The following is a 24565-nucleotide window of genomic DNA, read 5'->3' on the forward strand; positions in this document are numbered from 1 at the left end:
TGAACTAAGAGCTTGAAGCTCACTTACCCTCCTTGCCGAGGTGATTGCAATGAGGAATACTGCCTTAAAAGACAACAGTCTCAAGGGACACTTATGCAAGGGCTCAAAGGGAGAACCCATAAGATATGTTAGTACAAGGTTTAAGTCCCATTGAGGTACAATAAAGGGAGTAGGAGGAAATTTATTCGTGAGGCCCTTGAGAAACCTAAGCACAATAGGTGATTTAAACAAGGACGGCTGATCCGGCAGACATAGGAAAGCCGACAAAGCCGATAAGTATCCTTTTACCGTAGCCACAGCAAAGCCTTGCTGATCAAGTGAAAGGGCAAACTGCAAAATATTAGACAAACGAGCCTTCAAGGGATCAATTGACCTCTCTCCGCACCAGAGAACAAATTTAGACCATCTATAGGAGTATATGGATTTGGTGGAGTGACGCCTGGCCGATAAAATAACGTCCACCACATCTGGGGAGAGAGAGAGAAAGAATTCAGGTTGCCCCGTTCAATCTCCAGGCATGAAGGTGTAAGCTCTGGAGGTGGGGGTGTAGAACCTGCCCCTCCGACTGCGAGAGGAGGTCTGCCCTCAGTGGGAGACGGAGCGGAGGGCACGAGGAGAGGTGGAGAAGATCTGTATACCACACCCTTCTTGGCCAATCCGGGGCGACCAATATGACTTGGGCCCGGTCTTGTCGAATCTTCCTCAGAACCCGAGGAATCAAGGGTATGGGAGGAAACGCGTAAAGGAGTCGTGAACCCCAACTGAACTGAAACGCGTCCCCTAAAGCACCCTGCATCGGATACTGGAGACTGCAGAATGACGGGAAGTGAGCATTCTCGTGAGTGGCGAACAGGTCCACCCGAGGCGTCCCCCACGTCCGAAAGACGCGACGAACCACCTCCGGATGAAGCCTCCACTCGTGGTCGGCGGAGAACTGCCGACTGAGACTGTCCGCACGCACGTTCAGAACTCCGGCCAGATGATTTGCCATCAGACAAATCCGATGGTCCTGAGCCCAGGACCATAGACGCAGGGCCTCTCTGCAGAGACAAAGAGACCCCACTCCTCCCTGTTTGTTTATATACCACATCGCGGTAGTGTTGTCCGTCAGGACTTGAACAGACTGACCGCGAAGAGAAGGGAGGAAGGCCTTGAGTGCCAAACGTATCGCCCGCAATTCCAGAAGGTTGATATGCAGCAACCTTTCCTCCGGAGACCAAAGACCTTTGATCTCCAGATCCCCCAGATGAGCACCCCACCCTAGAGTGGATGCATCCGTTATCACTGTGGCCACCGATGGAGGTAGATGAAAGGGCTTTCCTTGGGACAGATTGCCCTCCACGCTCCACCACGACAGATCCGCTGCAGCTTCTCCGGAGATCCTCACAGACTCCCTGAGATCTCCCCTGTGCTGATACCACTGCTTGCGGAGGCACCACTGGAGCGCCCTCATGTGCCAGCGTGCATGGTTGACCAACAGGATGCAGGAAGCGAACAGACCGAGCAGGCGAAGGACCTTCAGAACTGGAACGACCGCTCCGCTGTAAAATAAAGGAATCATCTCCTGAATGTCGAGAATCCTTTGAGGAGGAGGGAATGCTCGACACACAGTAGTGTCCAGTACCGCACCTATGAACAGGTTGCGCTGAGAGGGCACCAGGTGAGATTTGGGCACATTGATCGAAAAACCCAATCTGTACAACAGCCGAGTTGTATCCTGCAGATGGAACAGCACCTTCTCCGACGACTCCGCCTTGATCAGCCAGTCGTCTAAATAAGGGAAAACCGAAATCCCCAACCTTCTGAGATGGGCTGCCACCACCGCCATCACCTTTGTGAAGACTCGAGGTGCCGAAGTAAGACCAAACGGGAGGACCGCAAACTGATAATGTTGCGACCCTACCGTAAACCGGAGATACTTCCTGTGCGACTTCAGAATGGGGATGTGAAAATACGCATCCTGCAAGTCGAGCGACACCATCCAGTCCTCCTGATTCAGCGCCTGAAGAACCTGCGCAAGGGTGAGCATCTTGAACGTTTCCTGCCTCAGGTAAAAGTTCAGGATCCTGAGGTCCAATATCAGACGCAATCTGCCGTCCTTTTTCGGAATCAGAAAATACCGGGAGTAGCATCCCTGACCCCTCTCCTGCTCCGGAACCACCTCTATCGCACCTTTTTGAAACAACTTCAGGACTTCCTCCTGCAGGAGAAGACGGTGGTCCTCCGAGCAAGCCCCTTGACAAGGAGGGTAATTCGGAGGGAATTCCCGAAAGGGAAGGGCGTACCCATTTTCTACAAGATCCAGAACCCAGAGATCTGTAGTTACAGATTCCCAATCTTGCAGAAAATGGGTAAGCCGGCCCCCCACAGGACCAGCATGATCCGGAATGTCGAATCTAGGGCTGTTTTGCGGTGGTGGGAGGGGCTGAGGAAGAGGAAGAAGAGGAGGAGAGTTGACGGCCACGTGAGCGACCTCTAAGTCTTCCTCTATATCCCTTTGAGCCTTGCTGCTGCTGGGTTGGCCTATAAGAACGAAAACTCGCCCTTCCAAATCCTCTGTACCTTTTGAAAGTACCTTCTCGGCTGCGATTGAAGGCCCAACGACCTAGCCGTAGCCTTACTCTCCTTGAAGCGCTCGAGAGCAGCGTCAGCCTTCTTCCCGAACAGACCAGACCCATCAAAAGGTAAGTCCAATAAAGTTGACTGGACATCAGAAGAGAACTCGGAGGTCTTAAGCCATGCACCCCTCCTGGTGGCAACTGAAGACCCCATGATCCTGGCAACTGAGTCTGCCGTATCCAGGCCACTCTGAATAACCTGGCGAGCAGCCGCCTGGGCATCTGATAGAACTTCATTGAAGCCTCCTCTATCCTCCTCTGACAGTTTTGGCGCCAACTTTTTAGCCGAGTCCATAAGCGCATGGATATAGCGCCCCAGCAAACAAGTCGCATTTGAAGATTTTAATGCCATACTGGCTGATGAAAAGACCTTCTTGGCCGATTAGTCCACCTTCTTTGCCTCTCTGTCCCCTGGGACTTGAGGAAATGCCCCTTTCGACTGTCCAGAACAAGCCGCCTGAACTACTAGGCTTTCAGGTGAAGGGTGTGAAGATAAAAATTCTGGATCCCCTGGAGCCACCCTATACCTTCTTGCGACTACCTTGGAGACTGCAGGAGCCGAGAAAGGCTTGCGCCACACATCCAGCACAGGTTCCAAAATTGCTTCGTTGAAAGGCAACAGAGGCTCTGAGACCGCAGTTGGAGAATGCAACACCTCAGTTAAAATATTGAACTTGAATTCGGTGGATGGCAATTGAAGGTCCAACAACTCCGCAGCCTTTCTAATCACTGCATGATAGGGTGCTGCGTCCTTAGAGGGTTCGTCTGATGGTGGAGTGATCTCCCACTCCGGAGACAAATCCAGACCACTTGCCTCCTTCAATTCGTCGAACACCTCATCGGATTCGACCAATTCCCCCTCTTCAGCCTCTTCCATCAGAAAGCGCCTCTCCTCTAGCACTCTCTGCGCCTCCCTTCTTGAACGGATCCGCACCCGCGGCGTCGGCGGCGCCGTAATCGAATCCGACGGCGCCGGCAGAGGCGTCGAAGGCGGATCAGCTGGAGCAGCCGGCATCGAACGAAGTCGAGTCAGTGCCGGCGATGAAGGAAGCGGCGTCGATGTTCTCGGCGCCGGCAGCTGCCAAGACGGCGCCGCTGGGAAGAACGGCATAAACGGTGCTTGAGGGTAAACCTGCGGCACTCCCAGATTGAAAGCCATCGGACCCATCGGACCCATAGGTGCACCAGAGGTATACATGGCCCGTGAGAACACCCCATACATCGCATTGAGATAATGCGAGGGGTCCTGACCTGGAGTAGGGAAAGCAGGATACTGGTCAGACAGCACCGGACTCGGGCCTATCGGCGCCACGTCAGAGAAATCCAGAAAACATACAAAGTAACCAGAACAGCTACCAGTAACTATTCCCGAAATCCGTTGGCGTCGTCGGCGCGGAAAAAAGGGAACTGACGTCATCACGCCGATGGGGTCTTCTTATGGAGCCGGTGACGTCAGCGGAGTCGCGAGCGGAGCCGTGTCTCTGTGACGTCGCCTTCGACCACATCGGCGTGGACTGCTACAAAAGTTTCCGAATGTTGCTGGCGCAGGGGATATTCACAAGGTGAGGAATCCACTGGCAGATGTATCCATCAGAATAAAATATTTTGATGATGATCCGTCACACTCAGACAGAATCTGCGTTGCCGTCCTTGTTGAGACAAAATTAAGGAGTTATCCTCATTTATGAAAAAACTGTGTATTAGTGATACACATAAATGGTAAAGTAGAAAGGAATCTAAAGAGAATACAGTTTGGTGCTGGAGAAAAATCTATTTCTTTGCTACCTGCAATAGCTGAGATCAGTATTAAGTATTTGGCTCTTCAACCATCTTGAAAACCTTCAGAACGCAGCACCTCCTAGTTCTCCTTTATGGGCAGAGCCAATCATTTGCTCTTGCATCTTTATCTTACAAGCAGATGCTATTCTCCTATGGGATAACCCAGGTGTCTATTTTCCCACTCTTATTCAGCATTTAAATGTAGCCCGATGGTCCATTATTAGATCTTTTGACACCAGTTCTTGAAATCCAAATAATTGCTCTTCAACCAACCAAAGCTTTAGCAAATTCTTGAGCAATGTCTAACAGTTATTCAGGCAGGATGAGTAGTACTTTGCTCAGGCTAAATGCCAAGAAGACAGAGGTTGATTGTTGGCCTTCTGGCCAAGCGAAAGGGTTACGACTGAACCTTCCCCAGTAACAAAGGTCAACAATCTTGGATATTGCTTCGGAAAATGTTTTTGGAGTTGCATATCAATCCCCTACTCTCCTCCCATTTCCATCAAAAGTACTGCTGATAAAATATCGATCTGTAACTCCCCTGCATCTGTAAGGCCGTGCAGCAGATTAAAAAATAAGCGTTAGACTGTGATATATCTTTTGTATGCCAATGCCATCGGTAACTGTTATGTACGTAATTACAGAAAATGGCAATAAAAATGTTTACAAAAAAAAAAAATCAGCACAGGACAGAATTTCAAAACGGAAAGATCTGACAATCTTTGCAAGGGGGGATGATATAGAAAACCATAAGGCTTAGTCATGAGCTCTGGGGAACGCCCTTGGTCAATCGTCATAATGAATAAGTTACTTACCGTCCACGATTCTGTGGGGCGAGCCATGGCTCTTTCAGTGGCACTTTATCAGAGTGCCTGGCTACGCACCTCTGGTTTTTCGTAGGCTGTTCAATCCGCTTTGGTGCATATGCCTTTTGATGGTCAGCATCTGTTCGGTGCTCATGCTGATTCTGCTTTAAGCTCTTTTCGGGACAGTGGAGTGGAGCAGACTCTTAGACCCGGTTTGCTGTACCGTCTGCTCCTCTTCTTCCTCCCATACTGAACTTGCACTGGGCATGGTCTCCTTGATTACTGTCATATATCTGCCATTCTAGGGCAGTGCCTATTGGCTTTTTCTTTCAGACTTCACCTACGGGTGGCACCCAGTGAGGTGCTCCTGCCTCTTCAAGTATTTAGTAGTTCTTTAACTGTCAATGACAGGTTATTGTCCGGTGGACAACGTCGCTGTAGAGCTGCTCGACGCCCTCTACCAACACGCAGAGGTACTTCTGTAGAAAATTTTCCAGATCCAGTCTGGCGGCTGGGGATAATTCAAAGGTGAGGAATCTGTGGCTAGATGTCTCCATCAGATACGGGATTTGAAATAGCCCAGAAGATGATCTGAGTTCTATCTTTTTAAAAATCAGAGAACCATTGTAGGGCTGTCCCATAGATTCCAATTTCGTACAATCTTTGAAGTAGGCTGGGAAGGGACACAGTGTCAAACGCTGCACATGAATCCAACAGTACATGCATAGTTGGTGTAATAGCATCAAAAGCTAAACGAACAAGTTACTTATCTTCGGCAACGATATATCTGTAAGAAACATATGTTACTTATAGATTCCTTACCTTAGAATTACCACAAGGCATCCGACTGGATCCGGAAAGTTTTTTTGTCAGCAGTACCTCTGCGCGTCGGAAGGTGGCGTCGGTGGTCTCCGCGATTGTCGTTGGCATCGTGGTCGCCGGGATGACGTCATGGTAGCTACATAGATGCCGCCTTCGAGCACTTACGTCAGTACAGTACAAGACTTTCCTCGCCAGAAATGCAGAGCCATGCAAGACACTGAACACTAGTGCACAAAACTTGGGCCCTGAAAGGATGTCCTTAACCCTAAAAATCAGTTCGCAGAACAGAGAGGATGGGGGGGGGGGGGAAGGGGGTAAGGTAAGGAATCTATAACTAACCAATGTTTCTGACAGATATATCGTTACCGAAGGCAAGTAACTTGTTCATCTGAAAGAAACAGTTAGTTATAGATTGCTTAGCTTAGAATAGATACCCCAGCAATACCAACCCCGGTGGTGGGTCTGCGAACCAGGTTCACACCAGAAAGTCCTGGAGAACAGAACGGCTAAAGAAGCCGTCTCTCCTGACTTGGCTGTGGAGGCAGTAGTGTCTCGTAAACGTATGCAGCGATGCCCACGTAGCTGCCTGACAGATGTCATTCAGACGAACTCCTCGTCCCAAAGCAGAAGTGGCTGCCGTTGCCCTGGTGGAGTGGGCGCGCAGTCTCACTGGAGGCACCTTTTTTGCTAGAGAATAGCAGGCTTTGATACACAAAACGACCCATCTGGAGATAGCCCATTTGTGTATGGCCTGACCTTTCTTGGCTCCCACGTAGCCAACAAAGAGCTGGTCAACCACCCGGAACTGTTTGGTGCGATCCAGATAAAAGGAAAGCACACGTTTTGGGTCCAGACGGTGGAGCCTCTCTTCCTCTTTCGAAGGATGCGGAGGCGGAAAGAAGGTGGGCAAAGTGATGGTTTGCCCAATGTGAAAGGAGGTGATAACCTTGGGAAGGAAGGCTGGACGGGTCTTGAGGACAATCTTGTCCGGATGGACTAACAGAAAAGGAGGCTTGGATGAAAGAGCCTGGAGCTCACTCGCCCTTTTGGTAGATGTGATGGCCACCAGCAATGTAGTCTTAAGAGTTAAGAGTCTTAAAGGACAGTTGTCAAGCGGCTCAAGGGGAGCACACATTAAATATGTCAAGACCAGATTCAAGTCCCACTGAGGCATAACGAAGGAAATAGGAGGAAAGAGATGAGTTATGCTTTTTAAAAAACGATTTACAACCGGTGACTTAAAAAGAGAAGGCTGATCAGGAAGCCGAAGAAAGGCAGAAATGGCCGAAAGATAGCCCTTAAGAGTGCCTGGCTGCCAAGATTACATCACAAACTTCGGGAGGCAAGTCAAATGAAGTCAACTGCCGCCGCTCAATATCCACGCAAGGAGGTGGAGGCTGGACAGGTTTGGGTGGGGGACTGTTCCCTGCTGCTGCGACAGAAGATCCTCCCGAAGAGGATCAAGGACCATGTTGAGCAGCTCTGGATACCAGACTCTTCATGCCCAATCCGGAGTCACAAGTATGACTTGGGCCCGGTCGCGCCTGATCTTCTTCAGCACTTTGGGCAGAAGTGGTATAGGCGGAAAGGTGTACTACAGACCGCAACACCACTCATGACGAAAAGCGCCGCCTAGCAAGTGCTGCCTTGGAAATTCCATTGCACAGAATTGCTGACATTGCGTGTTCTCTTTAGTGCTGCTGCTGAAAGAGACCTTGCCCCACCTCCGAGTGAAGACGCCATACGTGATCCATTATGCACCTGCGGCTGAGTTTGTCCGCCCTAGCTTTCAGTGAACCTGCCAGGTGTTGAACCACCAGGGATATGCCCTGATGTTCCTGCCAAGTCCAGAGGCGGAGGGCCTTCTGGCAAAGGGTCCACAAACCCACCCGCCCTGTTTGTTGCTGTACCATATGGCGGTGGTGTTGTCCGTGAACACCTGCACTACTCTTCCCAGGACAGAGGGAAGGAATGCTTTTAGTGCAAGACGAATCGCCCGGAGCTCCAGAAGGTTGATGCGGAGCCCGGACTCCGCCGGAGACCAGAGACCTCTGATCTCTGCCTCTCCCATGTGGCCGCCCCAACCCAGAAGGGATGCGTCAGTCACCACTGTGTGCACTAGTTGGGTAAGGGAGAGGGATCTGCCGGTGACCCAATCCTGGTTCATGAGCCACCACTGCAATTGGTGTGCAGTGCCCTCTGAGAGCTGAACGCAATCGGACAGATTCCCCATAGGCTGTGCTCACTGGAACTTCAGGTCCCACTGCAGAGCCCGCATATGCCACCTGGCATGATCACCAGCAGGATGCAGGAGGCTCAGCAGCCTAAGGATCTGCCTGACCGAAACCTGGGATAGAGGCTGAAAAATCTGAATCATAGCCCGAATATCCCAGACTCGCTGTTTGGGAGGATAAACCCAAAACCGCGTCGTGTCAAGAACCGGTCCAATAAAGAGGAGCTTCTGAGAGGGAATCAGGTGTGACTTCGGCACATTGATGGGAAACCCCAGCGAGTGCAGGAGGTCAGCTGTAGTCTGGAGGTGGAAGACGACAGTCTGGGGCGAGCCCGCCTTCAACAGCCAGTCGTCTAGATAGGGGAAGACTGAAACCCCCGATCTACGCAGATGAGCTGCAACCACCGCCATCACTTTCGTGAACACCCGAGGGGCACTGGTAAGGCCAAAGGGGAGCATGGTAAACTGAAAGTGCTCGTGGCCTACCGTGAACCGCAGGTGGGCCGGCAGGACGGGGATGTGAAAATAAGCGTCCGAAGGTTCAGCGCTACCAACCAGTATCCAGGGTCGAGGGCAGACAAGACCTGAGGGAGCGTCAACATCTTGAACTTCTCCTTTCAGAGGAAGCGGTTGACGTACCTGAGATCCAAGATAGGACGAAGGCCCTTATCCTTCTTGGGTACCAGAAAGTAGTTGGAGTAACAACTATGACCTACTTCTGGAGCAGGAACACACTCAATGGCTCCCTTGGCCAAGAGAGCTGTGACTTCCTGTTGGAGAAGGCCCAGGTGATCCTTCGTCATACAGTGGTACCGAGGTGGCATGGCTGGAGGGGTAGTCTGGAAGGGGAGGGAGTAGCCGCTTCAGACTAATCTGCAAAACCCACCTGTACGATGTGATGGTGCGCCATTGGGGGAGGTGATGGCGGACCCTGCTGCCCACTGGCGTTTGATGGGCCTGAAATGTCAGACTAGGAAGGTTGGGAGGCTGCTGCAGAGAGGGGGTTGGTGGACTGGCCCGGCCGCTGGTTCCCACGTCCCCGGCCGTATGAAGGTTGTGTAACTTGCGCCAGCCTGTGGCTCTGGGCGGGACGTTGTGGGGCATCCCTTCCGTAGCCACGGAAGGGGCAAAAAGCAGACTGTGTAGGGCGGTTGGAGAGGCCCAAGGACTTGGCCGTAGCCCGTGAGTCCTTGAAACTCTCTAAAGCGTTGCCCGCTTTGTCGCCAAAAAGGTGAAGGCCATCAAAGGGCATGTCCATGAGGGTATTCTGGACAACCCCAGAAAAGCCAGTCTATCTCATCCAGGCGTAGCGACCAAGGGCTACCGACGTGGAAATCGCCCTGCCTAGAGAGTTGGCGGTTTCCAGTCCACAACGGATGGTAAACTTTGCTGCATCTCTCCCGGCAGCAATAGCCTGGGAGAGCACTGTCCGGGCCTCCTCTGGACACTGCGGCAGCACTTGCGCAACCGTATCCCACACAGAGTGAGAATAACAGCCCAATAGACATGCAGTGTTTACCGACCGCAGTCCCAAGCTGACAGAAGAGAAAATCTTCTTCCCAAGATGATCCAGTTTCTTGGATTCCCTATCTGGTGGAGCGGTAGGGAATGCGCTCTTGGTGGTAGAGGCTTGGACCACGAACCTCTCAGGGGTGGGGTGTTGGGAGAGGAAAGTAGGGTCCCCCGGAGCCTAGCGGTGGTGTCGGGCAATCATCCTATCCACGGGAGCCCCCGTGTTGGGCCTGGACCAGGTGCCCAAAAGGACGTCAGTGAGGGCTTCATTGAACGGCAGCAGGGGCTCCGAAGAGCTCGCTTGCGGATGAAGCACCTCTGTCAGGAGGTTAGTCCTGACCGCCACTGTAGGGAGCTCGGCCGACCTGCGCAACACCACTGCGTACGAAGCTCCCTCCTCTGTAGCCACGGTAGGAGGAGACAACATGCCAAGGTCAGAGGAGGTGTCCAAACCACTAGCATCCCCCAGTTCCTCTCTCCAGTCCTGTTCACTGTCCAACTGGTCAGTCACAGGGTCACCTGACCCCTCCCAGTCCTCCTCCTCATCCTCTGGGTGCCAATCTGGCCTAAAAGGGACCTCAGGAGTGAGCAGGGGCACAAAAACCCCTCTCGGTACCGGATCCAGGGTCGGATGATGCTAGTCCGGCTCCGGGTCCACATAAGGATGGAGGCCGGGGGGCTGATCCGGATCCAAGGGGGCCCTGGGACACTGGGGCTGTCGGCGAAGAAGGCCCAGGCCCCCCAACCGAGTCCGCGGGGCCCGAAGACGCGCCGGCGGGTTCAGGCTGCCCAAAGATGGTGTGCATCGCCTTGTAAGACTTACGAAGCTGGGCAGGAGTCGCTCCGGGTCCCAGGAAGAGAGGGAAACTCTGAGTTGACTTCAGGCTCTGCACGCGGAGCCGCAGGAGGGGCACCGCCCGCATCCCTCGTCGCGTCAGCTGACCGACAGGGAGAATTCGAAGAGCGACGATGCTTCTTTGACTTCTTGTGCTTCGACTTACCTGACCCAGAGTGCGAAGACTTAGAAGAGTGGTGATGGATCCGCAACCGGTCCCTCGACCTCCCTCGCGACCGGGACCTCGAATGACACAGAGCCAACTGCCAGTGCTCAAGAAGCTTTCAGGACCACTCCCGCAAAGTCTTCTGAGCCATGGATCGGCAGTCGGAGCACGACTTGGGGTCGTGGTCGCGCTACAGGCATAAGAGATACACGCGGTGCGGATCCGTAATCGACATCAGTCAAGAACAGGATCCATAAGCCTTCAAGCCGGGCATCCCTACATGCACCAGGAGTCGTAGAACTCAAAAAGACGTCTACAAAAGTCGCTGAAAAAGTTCTGTCAAAAAGTGACTGGAGGTACCGCTCTCTCCGGATCTGCGCTGGCTGGCGCGGAAAAAGATAGAACGGACGTCAGTGGATGAGGGCGGTGTCTATGTAGCTACAGCGAACGTGGAGCCGACCAACGCCACCTTCCGACGCGCAGAGGTACTGCTGACGAAAAAACTTTCCGGGTCCAGTCAGACGCCTGGGGGTAATTCGAAGGTAAGGAATATAACTAACTGTATCTTTCAGATGTATGTGATCTGTGACTGCCACTAAGGCGGTCTCCGTGCTGCATGAGGATCGGGCCCAGATTGTGATGGGTCCAAGACCATATTATCTTCGAAGTAATGCGAACATGGTTTGTTAATTTGAACTTTCAGCAAATTGCCTAATAGAGTGAGCAGTGAGATGGGCCAATAGTTTGTAAGGTTTGTAAATGCAAGATTGGCCTTCATTTGTCTGGGCATAACCTGCACAGCTTTCTAGACCAAGGGGATTTCCCCGTATTTATGGATAAATTAAACAAGGAGCATAAAGCAGGGGCTAACTGATTGGAAAGGAGTGCTGAGATTCTGGGAGGGCATAAATCCAAAGGAGAGACAGATTTGGCTTCTTCTAGAGATCTTTTAATTAGTTCTGAAGTGAACAAGTTAAACTTCCCTAGGCTGCAAACACAGTTAAGGAGGGAGATTTGAGATTGGGATCGATGAAAGTCTGATCGGGTGCACTGGGAAAATTTTGAAAAATTAGATTTTGTCATCAAACAAATCTGCCAATGAGTCGCACAATTCTTACGATGTCTGAATTCTTTGGGAGCACACGCGGAGATAAATAAAATCCTTCAGTAATTTAAAAAGCACTTTAGAAGAGTTGCCAGCTTTGCCAATTTGATTTTTAATATGAATTTTTCAAGCACTTTTAATATATATGTGCCTTTATGTAGACTTCACTCCAAAACAATGTGATATATATCTCACTTCTCATAAAAGGATTTTAAAATATCACAACAGGTTAGCCCTGACTCTTGTTGGGTGAGAGAATGTCTTGGCACCAAAAACTAATTTTCCTCTTAAGAGAGGAAGGCTGTAGACAGAATCTTCTTGCCTCAAAAGTGGATTCGAAGAAAAACAATGGTCAGACAAATACTTCACATTTGAGGCAGCAACATCAAAAAAGCATTTAAGAAAGACCAACCTTCAGCCAAAAATCCATCAGGGGAAAAAAATCTCGTCTAACTCTACAATAAAAAAGGTAGGACAATTCTTCATCTACATTATCTTAACGGACAAGGTGTCCATGACTAATCAATCTTTAGATGTTTTAAAGGCTACACCAGAAGAATCACTGACAATGCAACAGACAAGGCATAGTCATCTGACAAGGCGACGGCTACATATTCAAAGCCTTCAATGAAAGGGGAATGGTAGCCAAAACAAAATACTTCTCCATGCCAAAAAACGTTTCATCGACGTAATACCTAAAACATTAGCAGCACCGACGATAATTAAACGCTTTAAGGTCATAATGCAAAACTGCTTGTGGTGGGAGGCACATGACTCCTCTTTAACGATGATTCAAAAACAAGCAATGGTTGTACTGGGAAGATAGAGCCAAGCTCGAAAACAACCATCATGTAGCAGGTTTAGAATGAGTAAGCAGGTTCAAGGTTCCATAGCTTTACACATCATGGAAAAGAAATGTCTGGTCAGATGTAGAGGGTCCTGTTCAAGATTAAAATAAGAAGAAATAGCTTATTTGCCCAGTTCTAGCAACGTAAAATACAATGGGTGAAAAGGCTCTTGCTCACCCAATATTAGAGTAGGATTCAACAAAGATTCCGCGGCAGGGCTGAGAAGTATAAGACTCCGATTTGGTAAGGGCACAGCAATATGATCTTTCATACATATAGCCCAAAATGTTTAAACTAGTCAAACTCAACAGATGTTATGACAGCTTCCATTATATTTTTACAGAGAATGACTGAGAACTCGAGTTACTTGCACCCACATGTGCCAGGAGGATCCACCCCAGAACAGATGATGCGGTCCTCCTGGTGGTAAATGCACAAACACCCAACTTTGTGAATGTACATTGTACTGGAACCTACTTGGGTATATGTGACATTCATTCCAAGCACCGCTTGAAACTGGCCATAAAGCCATGGGAAGCAAATTCTTTTCTTTGCTAACTGCAGATTAAAAACACAGAAAATGCCTTCTCAAAGAGATAAAAGGATCAGTGTGTCAAAAAATGGGAAACTGCCAAGAGCGTCTCAAGATATAATGTCTTATTCTTTTGTAAAGTTTTTGATAGTTATGGGAGCTTCAGACACAGATTACTGTACTGCCAGCTTTGACTAGAAAGAGAAAGAAATAAAGATGCATTTGTTATTGAGCACACCCTCTTGGTAAACTAGGAGGGTGAAATTGGAACTCTTATTTCCCGATTTCAAAATGACTAGACCACATCAGCAGCTTCTGTCTAGTCTCCCCACAATAGTCTTGTGGCAGTAGAATGAGCGAAACAGAGGAGTAGGTGGACCTAAAAATTACACTATCACAAATAAGAATGAATTCTTACCTGAAAAGTGATGGTGGAAGCAGATTCTTGCCAAGAGGTGATGGAAAGACATGGTAGTTCCGTCTACCTTTAAAGAACGCATCTTCAACTCTCCGGATTCCAGCAATTTAGCAAACGCATCACTTATTAAGAACAGATGAAAGTGGTATTAGTAATGATAGCAACCTAACAAAGAAACAGTGTGCAACTCCATTAAACAGCATTTATTTACTATTCAAATACAATGATGCCATAGAGCCATGGTTACAATGTTCCTTCTACCCTATAAACAACTGTACTTTTCTTTTCAAGAATGGAAAGATACTCACTGACTATAATGAATTACCAAATGCTAATAATACAGAAAATGTATTTCAACTTGGCCAAAACATTGTACGTAACTTATAAGAGTGAAAACCAGGTGACGATGACAAGTTACAACATGATAATTTTAACACTTGCTTACAAGACCAATGTATTTCAAATCCGTTCCTGACCCTTACTCAAACCTAGATGCACCCCATGAGCAATGTAATGAAATCTATTGTCATTTTACTTTGGCACCACATGCTAGCATAAAATCCAAGGGCCTATAGGTTCCTTGCAAGAACAGCATTATGTTATAGAGTTCAAAAGAGGTGCAAACCACCCGGTAAAGAGGAGGAAGATAGTTGACTATCTTCATAGACTCAAAGGAGATACAATTCTCCTACAAGAAACAAAATTGGACAACTCACTATCCGAGAGTTTTGCTAGTAGTCAATCTTCAGATTTTGCCTACTCAGCTGCGGTAGGGAAGAAAAACGGAGTACTAACACTTATTTCCAGAAAGTCTAGAATCAACTTACTCTCGAAATCCACTGACTTGCAAGGCATATGGGTCAATTTTTTGTAGCTAATGTTTACGCACCTACTAAGGACAATCCATCCTTTTGGGATGACCTATACTAACAACTAGAAAGTATCCCAAATACAGCTACCATTATCCTAGCAGGTGACTTCAACCTACCTATAGACCCACATTCAGACAAAAACTCTAGATTTCCATTTGCTGCAAATAAATCACATAAAATCCTGAAGAAAATCTGCTCGAAATTTAATCAGGCCGACGCTTGGAGAATCCAAAATCAAGCAGAAAGGGATTATACATTTTACTCCTTTCCCCACAAGCTGTATTCACGTATAGACTAAATTTTGATATCCAACAATACACTTTGTAAGGTAGATCATACATCAATCGAACCCAGGGTTATTTCAAACCACTCCTGCATCAAACTATCTCTGACCCTGCACCACAGAAAAAACAGTCGAATTGGCGTTTCAATGATGAGATACTTGTTGATCAGGCCAACATCCAAGTAATTAAAAACACAATTCTTAACTTCCTTGCGGAAAATAATGCTGGTGAGACGTCGGACCCTAAAAGCAACTGTAAGAGGGGAAATAATTAGGAATAGAAAAGGAATGAACAAAATAACTACCTCTAACTAGAAAAAGAAATCACAGATCAAGAAAAAATACATATCACCAACAAAGAGGATGATACTCTTATTGTGTGAGCGACTGTGCCCTCGGCCTGGTCGCTCACACACCTCCCGCCTGCTCCTTACCTGCTGGACCTCCTGCTGCCGCCTGCCGATTGGTTCCCGCGCTCCCCGCCTCCCCGCAGACCCTCCCTCCCGGCTCCCCTCTTATGACGCCCCCAGAGCGACCGTGCAGCGGACGCGCGCAGCGGGAGCACCGAATGAGCGCCGAAGGTGCGCCAAAGGTAAGCCTGTCTGCGCCCGTCCGCGCCTGGACCGCGCCCAGTGCCAGGACCCCTGGCCCCCGCCTGACTTACGATGCCGCCACCCTCAACGCACTCAACACCGGCCGAACCCCCGGGTGCTACCAAGCCACTCCGAGACGCACCCACGGACCCTTCAGCTGCCTCACCTGCAAGTTCACCTGCATCCGGACCTGCCCCGCACCAGCACCCGCCAAGCCGAACACCAGCAGCAACCACCTCAAGTGCATCCTGCTCAACACCCGCTCCGTCCACAGACACGCCGTTCAACTCTGGAACCTCGACACCACAGCTCCTGACGTTGCCTTCCTCACGGAAACCTGGATGAACGACTCCTCAGCGCCCGACATCGCCATCGCCGTCCCAGAGGGCTACAAGATCATCCGGAGAGACCGCGACAACCAGACTGGAGGAGGCATCGCCATCATCCACAGAGACACCATCCGTATCTCGACCAACGCCGACAACACCCTGACATCCGCCGAACACCTGCACTTCCAGATCCACACCGACCCCAAGACCACCCTTAGAGGCACCCTGATCTACCGACCCCCGGGACCACGCACTCAATTCAGCGAAGACATCGCCGACTTCATCAGCCCGCACGCCCTCCCCTCGGCCGACTACATCCTCCTCGGGGACATCAACTTCCACCTGGAGAACAACAACGACCGCAACACCACCACCCTGCTTGACAACCTCGCCACCCTCGGACTCAAGCAGCTGGTGACCACCCCCACCCACCTCGCCGGACACACACTCGACGCCATCTTCTCGTCCAGCAAAGACATCTCCTTCAGCCACGCCACTGGACTCCACTGGACGGACCACAGCTGCATCCACTTCACCTTCAAAAGAACCACGGTCCACCACCACCAGCAACAGGCCGCACGAAGAAGCTGGAACAAGATCACAGCCGAACAACTCACCACATCCCTGAGCCAGCACCCTCCCGCCAGCTCACCGAACCCCAGCCAAGCCGCCGACAACCTCACGAAATGGATCTCCACCTGCGCGGACGAGCTCGCCCCTCTGAGGACCCCACCCAGCAGACCCGGAAGCAAGAAGGCCCCTTGGTTCACCGACGAACTCAAGAGCTCCAAGAAGAACTGCCGAGCCCTCGAGAAAGCATGGAGAAGAGACCCAACGCCGGACAACATGACTACCCTCAAGCTCGCCACCCGAAGGCACCATCAACTGATCCACGCCACCAAGAAAACAGCATTCAAGGACCGGTTGGACAACAACGCACACAACAGCAAGGAACTCTTCAACATCGTCAGAGAGCTCTCCAACCCCAACGCCGGAACCAACGACATCACCCCATCGCAAGACCTCTGCAACTCCCTCGCCTCCTACTTCCACAACAAGATCGCTGACATACACAACAGCTTCAGAACACAACCAACGCTCCCCACGACCAAACCAACGCCCCCCACCACCACCCTCAACGCCTGGACACCGATCAACCTCGAAGACACCATCAGCACGATGAACTCCATCCACTCCGGTTCCCCAACCGACCCCTGCCCTCACCACATCTTCAACAAGGCCGACGCTGTCATCGCACCCCACCTGCGGGACATCATCAACACCTCCCTCAACACCGCCACCTTCCCTGAGAGCTGGAAGCACGCCGAACTCAGCGCTCTACTAAAGAAACCAACGGCGGACCCCACCGAACTCAAGAACTACCGCCCCATCTCGCTCCTCCCGTTTCCAGCCAAAGTCATCGAGAAGACCATCAACAAGCAACTGGCAGCCTTCCTCGAGACGACTGGTTCCCTCGACCCTTCCCAGTCAGGCTTCCGGGCCAACCACAGCACCGAGACCGCCCTCATCGCTGCCACAGACGACATCCGAACCCTGTTGGACAACGGAGAAACAGCGGCCCTCATCCTCCTGGACCTCTCCGCGGCATTCGACACTGTCTGCCACCGCACCCTAGTGCAGCGCCTCAGCAACGTCGGGATCAAGGAGAAGGCACTGGAATGGATCATCTCCTTCCTCACCGGAAGGACACAGAGAGTCCGCCTGCCCCCGTTCAGATCAGAAGCCACGGAAGTCACCTGCGGCGTCCCTCAGGGCTCCTCGCTCAGCCCCACCCTCTTCAATGTCTACATGAGCCCCCTTGCGGCCATCGCACGCCAACACAACCTGAACATCATCTCCTACGCCGATGACACCCAGCTGATCCTCTCCCTGACCAACGACCCCGCCACCGCCAGAGCCAACCTACACGAAGGGATGAAAAACGTGGCCGAGTGGATGACGACCAGCCGCCTGAAACTGAACACAGACAAGACGGAAGTCCTCATCCTGGGCTCCTCACCCTCCGCCTGGGACGACTCCTGGTGGCCCCCTGCCCTGGGCAACGCACCCAAACCGACAGACCACGCACGCAACCTGGGCTTCATCCTGGACTCCTCCCTCTCCATGACCAGACAAGTCAACGCCGTCTCCTCGTCCTGTTTCAACATCCTGCGCATGCTACGTAAGATCTTCCGGTGGATCCCCACCGAGACCAGGAAAACAGTCACCCAGGCCCTCGTCACCAGTCGACTGGACTACGGCAACGCCCTCTACGCCGGTACCACCGCCAAGCTCCAGAAGAGACTCCAGCGGATCCAGAACGCCTCGGCGAGACTCATCCTCGACGTCCCCAGACGAACTCACATCTCCAGACACCTGAGAGACCTGCACTGGCTCCCGATCAACAAAAGAATCACCTTCCGGCTCCTCACCCACGCACACAAAGCCCTACACAACCAAGGCCCGACCTACCTCAACAGCCGCCTCAACTTCTACGCTCCCAAACGCCACCTCCGCTCGACCAGTCTCGCCCTCGCAGCCGTCCCCCGCATCCACAGAGCGACTACAGGAGGTAGATCCTTCTCCCACCTGGCCGCCAAGACTTGGAACGCCCTCCCCACCGAACTACGCCTGACCCAAGACCACCTCTCCTTCAGGAAGAAGCTCAAGACCTGGCTGTTCGAGCAGTAGCGGACCCCCCCCCCCCCCCAGCGCCTTGAGACCCTCCGGGTGAGTAGTGCGCTTTATAAATGCCTTTGATTGATTGATTGATTAAAATCCTTAACAGGAAATATGAATACAATAAAATCATTAGTAAGAGGGTGGGGATATGGATTAACAAACAAAAGAGTATCAAACTATGCAAGTCTAACAGGGCAGGCAAATCCCTTGCCTCTATCTAAAATTTTAAATGCAGAAATTCGCCATTAACGCCATAAAGGACAAAGTAGGAAACATTATCACTTACCCACAATAATTAGCGGACACTTTCATGGACTTCTATGGACTTCTATAAGGACTTATATGAACTAAATACTAATGTAAAACACTCAAAATGTCAGGTCGACTTAAACAATATTACTCTCGCTAGCCTTACAGCCCAAGAGAGTTCATCAATAAATGTCCCGATCACAGAAAATGAGGTATTGTTAGGTATCAAAAAATTGAAGTCAGGTAAAGCCCAGGGGCCCTGACGGGTCAAATACAATTTTTTTTCCAAAATATTCTCTCCGTCTCTGTCACCACTAATGAAGCTATTTACCTACTTCTCAGAAACTGGCCAAGTCACTGGCACACCAGCGGAAGCAACCATAATCGTCATACCCAAAGAAGGTAAAGATCTCCCTCTTACCTAAAAATTACAGGCTGATATCACTAATAAACCTGGATTGCAAAATGTATGCATCAGTCCTGTCATATAGAACCCAGCAACACATCTTAAAATTAATTCATCTATCTCAGGTCGTTTTCGTAAAACACAGACTCTCTAGTGACAATACGCGCTTGTTATGTCATACCATAGAAAAGGCTAGACTCCCCCAGGGTGGCCATCACATTGGACTCGGAAAAATCCTTTGAAAAGGTGGATTGGAGATAACTAAAGGCTGTCTTAGAGAAATTTAACCTGGATGATAACCTGATCAAAATGATAATGGCTCTTTACCACAATCCCACCGCTAGAGTTAGAGCTGGTGGTATAGTTTCCCCTACTTTCAACCTAAATCAGGGGACACGACAGTGCTGTCCTCTCTCGACCCCTCCTTTCCTCCTAGCTTTGGAACCTTTCCTTCAACATATTAGGAAAAATAAGGACATTACTGGCATCCCCTTTGGTGTCTACAACGGAAAACTCGCCGCTTACGCAGACGATGTACTAATTGTCTCTCAAGAAGCCTCAAATGCAATCCCAGCACTTATGAATACCATACACCACTTCTCAGAAATAGCCGGATATTCCCTTAAAGATAAATCCGAAGTAAAGCTTCTCAGCCGCTACAGTGATAAAACTATTCTAGGCTCGTCAGGACTCGCCTGGCAACCAAAGGCTATTAAATATCTAGGTCCTGAATTCACAAATGATCTAATCACCACCCTACATACTAATGAAAAAACATTAAACAACAAAATAGACTCTCTCCTAGATACCTAGTCTCCCAAATTTCTATCATGGTGGGGTAGAGCAGAGACGCTAAAGATGATGCTAGCTCCTCTCGTCAATTACCTCATTAGTATGCTGCCCATGTTCCTATCAGAAGAATTCTTAAAAAACACTGATAAAACTTTTAGCATGTTCCTATGGCAGGGAAAACAGCCCAGAATCTCTATGAAAAAGCTCAAACTGGCCAAGGATAAAGGGGGCATCTCCTTACCCATCTTCAGAACCTATCAAACAGCCTTTCTTTGCTAGCAGGGCGTAAACTGGTTTATTGATAACCCATCATACACACCGCCCTGGGTGATGATAGAAAAGGGTAAACATCCATTAGTACGCAGCTGTTACACCGCGTACCATTACTTCGCAAGCGTTACAACGCATGCAATGTTACACCGCTTAGCCTTTACTACACAAGTTGATACATCGCATGCATTGTAACGCTTGTGAAGTAAAGGCTATCAACATCGTTGTGTGAAAACGGACGCGCTTCTGTTTCATCACAACGACGTGCAACACTGACGACGCAGGAAGCCGGAGAAGACAGGAACCGAGGAGAGAGAGAGAGGTAAGAGGGGCTATGTAGTATTTAAGGGTTTAGGGTAGGGGGAGGGTCGTGCAGGGGGTAGTCTTTTTGGATTAAGGGTAGTGTAGTTGTGTTTGTGTAGAGTAAAGTATTTGGATTTAGGTTAGTGTCTGGGGTCTTTGGGAGTTGGGACAGGAATGGGGGTAGGGGCAGGTCGTGCTGAGGGTAGTGTTTTAGGGTTTAGGGTAGTGTTGTTGTGTTTGTGTAGGGTAGTGTTTTAGGGTGGTGTCGGGGGGTCATGCAGGGTAGTGTTTGAGTCTAGGGTGTGGAATGTGGAAGGGGGAGGGGCGCACAGGGGGTAGTGAATTAGGGTTTAGGGTAGTGGTGTTTGTGTAGTGTAGGGTAGTGTTTTAGAGTTTAGGGTAGTGTCGGGGGGTCGTGAAGTGTGTTAGAGTGTAGGGTCCAGGCAGGGGGAAGGTTTGTAGGGGGTAGGGTTTAGGGTAGTGTAGTAGTGTAGGGTAGTGTAGTGTAGTGTGTGAGGGTTTGGGTAGTATTGAGATTTTATGGCGAATTAGGGTTTAGGGTTGTGGTGTTAGTGTAGGGTAGTGGTTTAGGGTAGTGTTGGGGGGTCGTGCAGGGTAGTGTTTCAGTATAGAGACAGTCTTGGGGGTCGGGGCAGGATCGTAATGGGGTAGTGGTTTAGGGTAGTGTTGTTGTGTTTGTGTAGTGTGAGGTAGTATTTTAGGGTTTAGGGTAGTGTCGGGGTGCATGCAGAGTAGTGTTTGAGTGTAGGGAGCGGGCTGGGGGAAGGGTTGTCCTGGGGGTAGTGATTTAGGGTTTCGGGTAGTGTAGTGGTGTTTGGGTAGTGTAGTGTTTCAGGGTTTGGGTAGTGTTTTAGAGTTTGTGATGTGTAGGGTAGTGTATTTGTATTTAGTATTTAGTGTAGTGTTTTTTTTTTTTACATCCAAAAAAGGGGTTAGAAAAAATAAGCGGGGTAAATGTCTTATTACTAGGCAAGTTTTTAGTTTGCATACATTAACACTTGCAATGTAAAGGTATGCGAACTAAAAACTTGCGTAGTAACGCTATTTGCTAAGCAAAAACATCGAAGTAAAAAGCTGCGAAGGAATGGTATGCAAAATAACGAGTCATATTCATAGAAAAGTCCCTCATACAGAACATCCCACTCATCGCAATAGCTATGATGGACACCTCCCATATACCACACTTTAGAAACATCATACAGAACACCAAAAGAGCCATCCTACTCCTAGACTCTCACCTCGAGGTCAAAATAAAACACACCCACTTATCCTCACTATGGTACAACCAAACACTCAAAATTGACGGTTCCACATTCTACTGGTCAGACTGATCGTACAAGGGCATTAACCTAGTGCAAGACATTTTCAAAAACACTTCTCCGCTACCATTCTCAACCTTGCAAAACCGGTTCAATCTTACTAGCTTGGATTTCTACAAATTCCTTCAGCTTAAAGTAGGGCTTGCAAAACTGAACCTATATGGTATCTGCCCTTCTATCACTACCCTCTTGTGCCACCTATCTAAGGTAGGACACCTAGTCTCATACATATATAATCTTCTCCTGCCGAACCGAAGCAAATCTCTATCTCGTAATCAACAAAAATGGGAATCCGTATCTACCAAGTTAAACAGTGCCTTTAACTTGTCCAACATTTACAAATCCCCCTTTTCACATAACATCTCGCCAATATTATCACAAACTAAATTCATGTTAATTAACAGGACTTACTGGAATCCCACAAGACTCATCAAGGTCGGCCTTGCTAAAGCTCCCACCTGCTGGTGCTGCGACAAACATGAGGGCTCCCTTGAGCACATGCTATTCGGCTGCCTCCTCCTGCAAGACTATTGGCTAAAGCTTTTGACTACATCGCCTATACCCTAAAGATTCTCTCCACAAGAGAGTTCTCATACATTTTAATGAGCCCTTTGGATCCCCAACTCAGGGACGACAATGATCGGTTCCGCATGGATTTAATGCTTACTCTAGCATGCAAACTAATCCTAAACAATTGGAAAAACTTCAAAGCGGTCTCCTTTTTTAAATGGCAGGAGTGGCTCTCTTTCCTTAGGGGTGCAGATAACATTGCTCTCCAAATATCCCCATGGAGAGCTTCACGGCACTCAATCTGGAATGCACTAGATACAAGGGCCTTTACTTATAAACCACCATGAACTATTTTCTGGACATTCGCACTCCCCCACCATCGCTTCATGTTGTGTATACTTCTCCAATACATCTCAGTGCTCCTCTATACTAGGCCACACTACCTCTACTACCACCATCTCCCCACATACTTGTGTGACAAAAAGATTCTATTCACTCCTGTGCATTATGTGCGGTGATAGATGTCCAGGTATATAATTCTGCTTGCTTTTATTCTACTAGTTTCTAATCCTCATGATTATAAGACTGTTGTTATGCAATACTGTTATGCAATTTGTAAGCATGGTATTCTAGCCCATACCATATGTATTAGTGTCATGCTATGCATCCTATGTGTTATCCAGAATTACGTGTCTATGCTATATACTCTATGCATTCTACTGTTCAATCAATATTGCAGAATGTTCACTGCATCATCTTATGCACAGCCTTCACCCCCTCCCTATGATGTATCCATCCTTTCCCACTGTGTATTTATTTTGTTTACCACTATCTACCTCTGTCTGCAAAAATGTAATAAATTACTTTGAACTAAAGAGAGGTGCAAACAGATTTACCAAAGTACAGCAAATGTAGCCTCAGAGAAAACATAAGACAACAGTATCAGGAGAGCAAGATAACACTAGCACTAATAGGGAGAAGGTTTGTAGAGTGCTTACAGGGTTGTTTTTTGGGTGAAGTAAAATCTAACAGAATACTTCATTCCTGGGCGTTCAGAAGAACCCTAGGAGTGAAAATACCAAGAAAGTACTATTTAATTTGAAACAAGGAACTATGGGTGGACGAGATGCGAACACAGATATAGTTTACATTTTTAAGCCACATGCCAAGACTGTAGGCATTCAATCGAACGACTATAGTTTAAAATCTTCACAGTTCAGAGGTAAGCAGAAGCCGTGGAACATATGTCCTCATTACAAAACAGAATGGGACGGTGGTCTTCAGAGTATGAATGAGGTCTCCTGAGGCCTTGGTCAGTCACTCACCTATAGCAAGGCGTCGTGATCAGATACGATGTACAGCTGAAGTGCAATTTGAAATCTAGTTTTTCGTGGGTAGAGCCTTCATCCTCCTGCAACAGATTAACAGAACATTGATACAACACTAGAAACAGCAGGGTAGACAACTCAACTTGGACAACACCAACATCAAGGATCACTACTATAACGAAAGGTATTCCCCCCCGGAAAAAAATAATCCGATTCCTATTGTGAAATCTCTATTGGTGCCTTAGTAAAAGTTGATCTGCAACACATTTGTAGGTAGCACTTGAGCAAAATCAAAACATGCAGAATTTTAAACCTCCCAATGGCTTACATACTTAACTAGATGATGAACGATTGGAAATATCTCCGAGGGCATTGTTGTCTTTACTATGTGCTGAAAATCATGCCAAATTCATTTTTGGAATCAGTAAATAGACGTTTAACACTATTTATCTAGGAATGCTTATAGTAACTCTATCCTCTGCCCTGAATTCCAAAAGCGATACTGAATCTCTTCATCAATATTTTTATTACCATGACTGTGAACCTCAATCATAGAGACAGATAATCCGTTTCACATCTTAAAACTGGAAAAACAGTTACTTTGGTCTAATAAGCTCAGCCATATCAATCTTCTACTTCTTACCCATTAAGCCCAAAGCAGAGTTAGTGGGGACAAATACAAATGAATAGGAAGGCTTAAGAACCGATGGCACTGATCGTGGGCTTTATGATTTTTAATGTCTTCTAAAAAAAAAAAACAACCTCTTTTGTAAATGTAGAAATATACAACTTGTACGTTCCCTTTGAAAAATGTTTTACAGAGAAGGCACTGCTCAATCTATAAGACTGATTAAAAATAAGTGAAGTCCACAATTCTTCCTAGATATTGTTTCCAGGTCTACTAAATAGGGCACCATTAAAAAAGTAAAAATGT

General features: G+C 48.7%; 1 protein-coding gene across 2 annotated transcripts in view; it reads right to left on the reverse strand.

The window, feature by feature from the left end:
• Positions 1 to 24565, reverse strand: part of AP3D1 (adaptor related protein complex 3 subunit delta 1) — a 293074-nt gene that overhangs the window by 26628 nt on the left and 241881 nt on the right. For both annotated transcript variants that reach the window (XM_085636830.1, XM_085636829.1), the window contains exons 30-31: positions 23629 to 23714; positions 13675 to 13796 (exon numbers count right to left, since the gene is read on the reverse strand). In XM_085636830.1, the coding sequence (XP_085492956.1) occupies positions 13675 to 13796; positions 23629 to 23714 (208 nt within the window). The remainder of the gene's footprint in view (positions 1 to 13674; positions 13797 to 23628; positions 23715 to 24565) is intronic.

This window comes from Triturus cristatus, chromosome 12, assembly GCF_964204655.1.
Source record: "Triturus cristatus chromosome 12, aTriCri1.1, whole genome shotgun sequence".
In the NCBI taxonomy this organism is placed as follows: domain Eukaryota; kingdom Metazoa; phylum Chordata; class Amphibia; order Caudata; family Salamandridae; genus Triturus; species Triturus cristatus.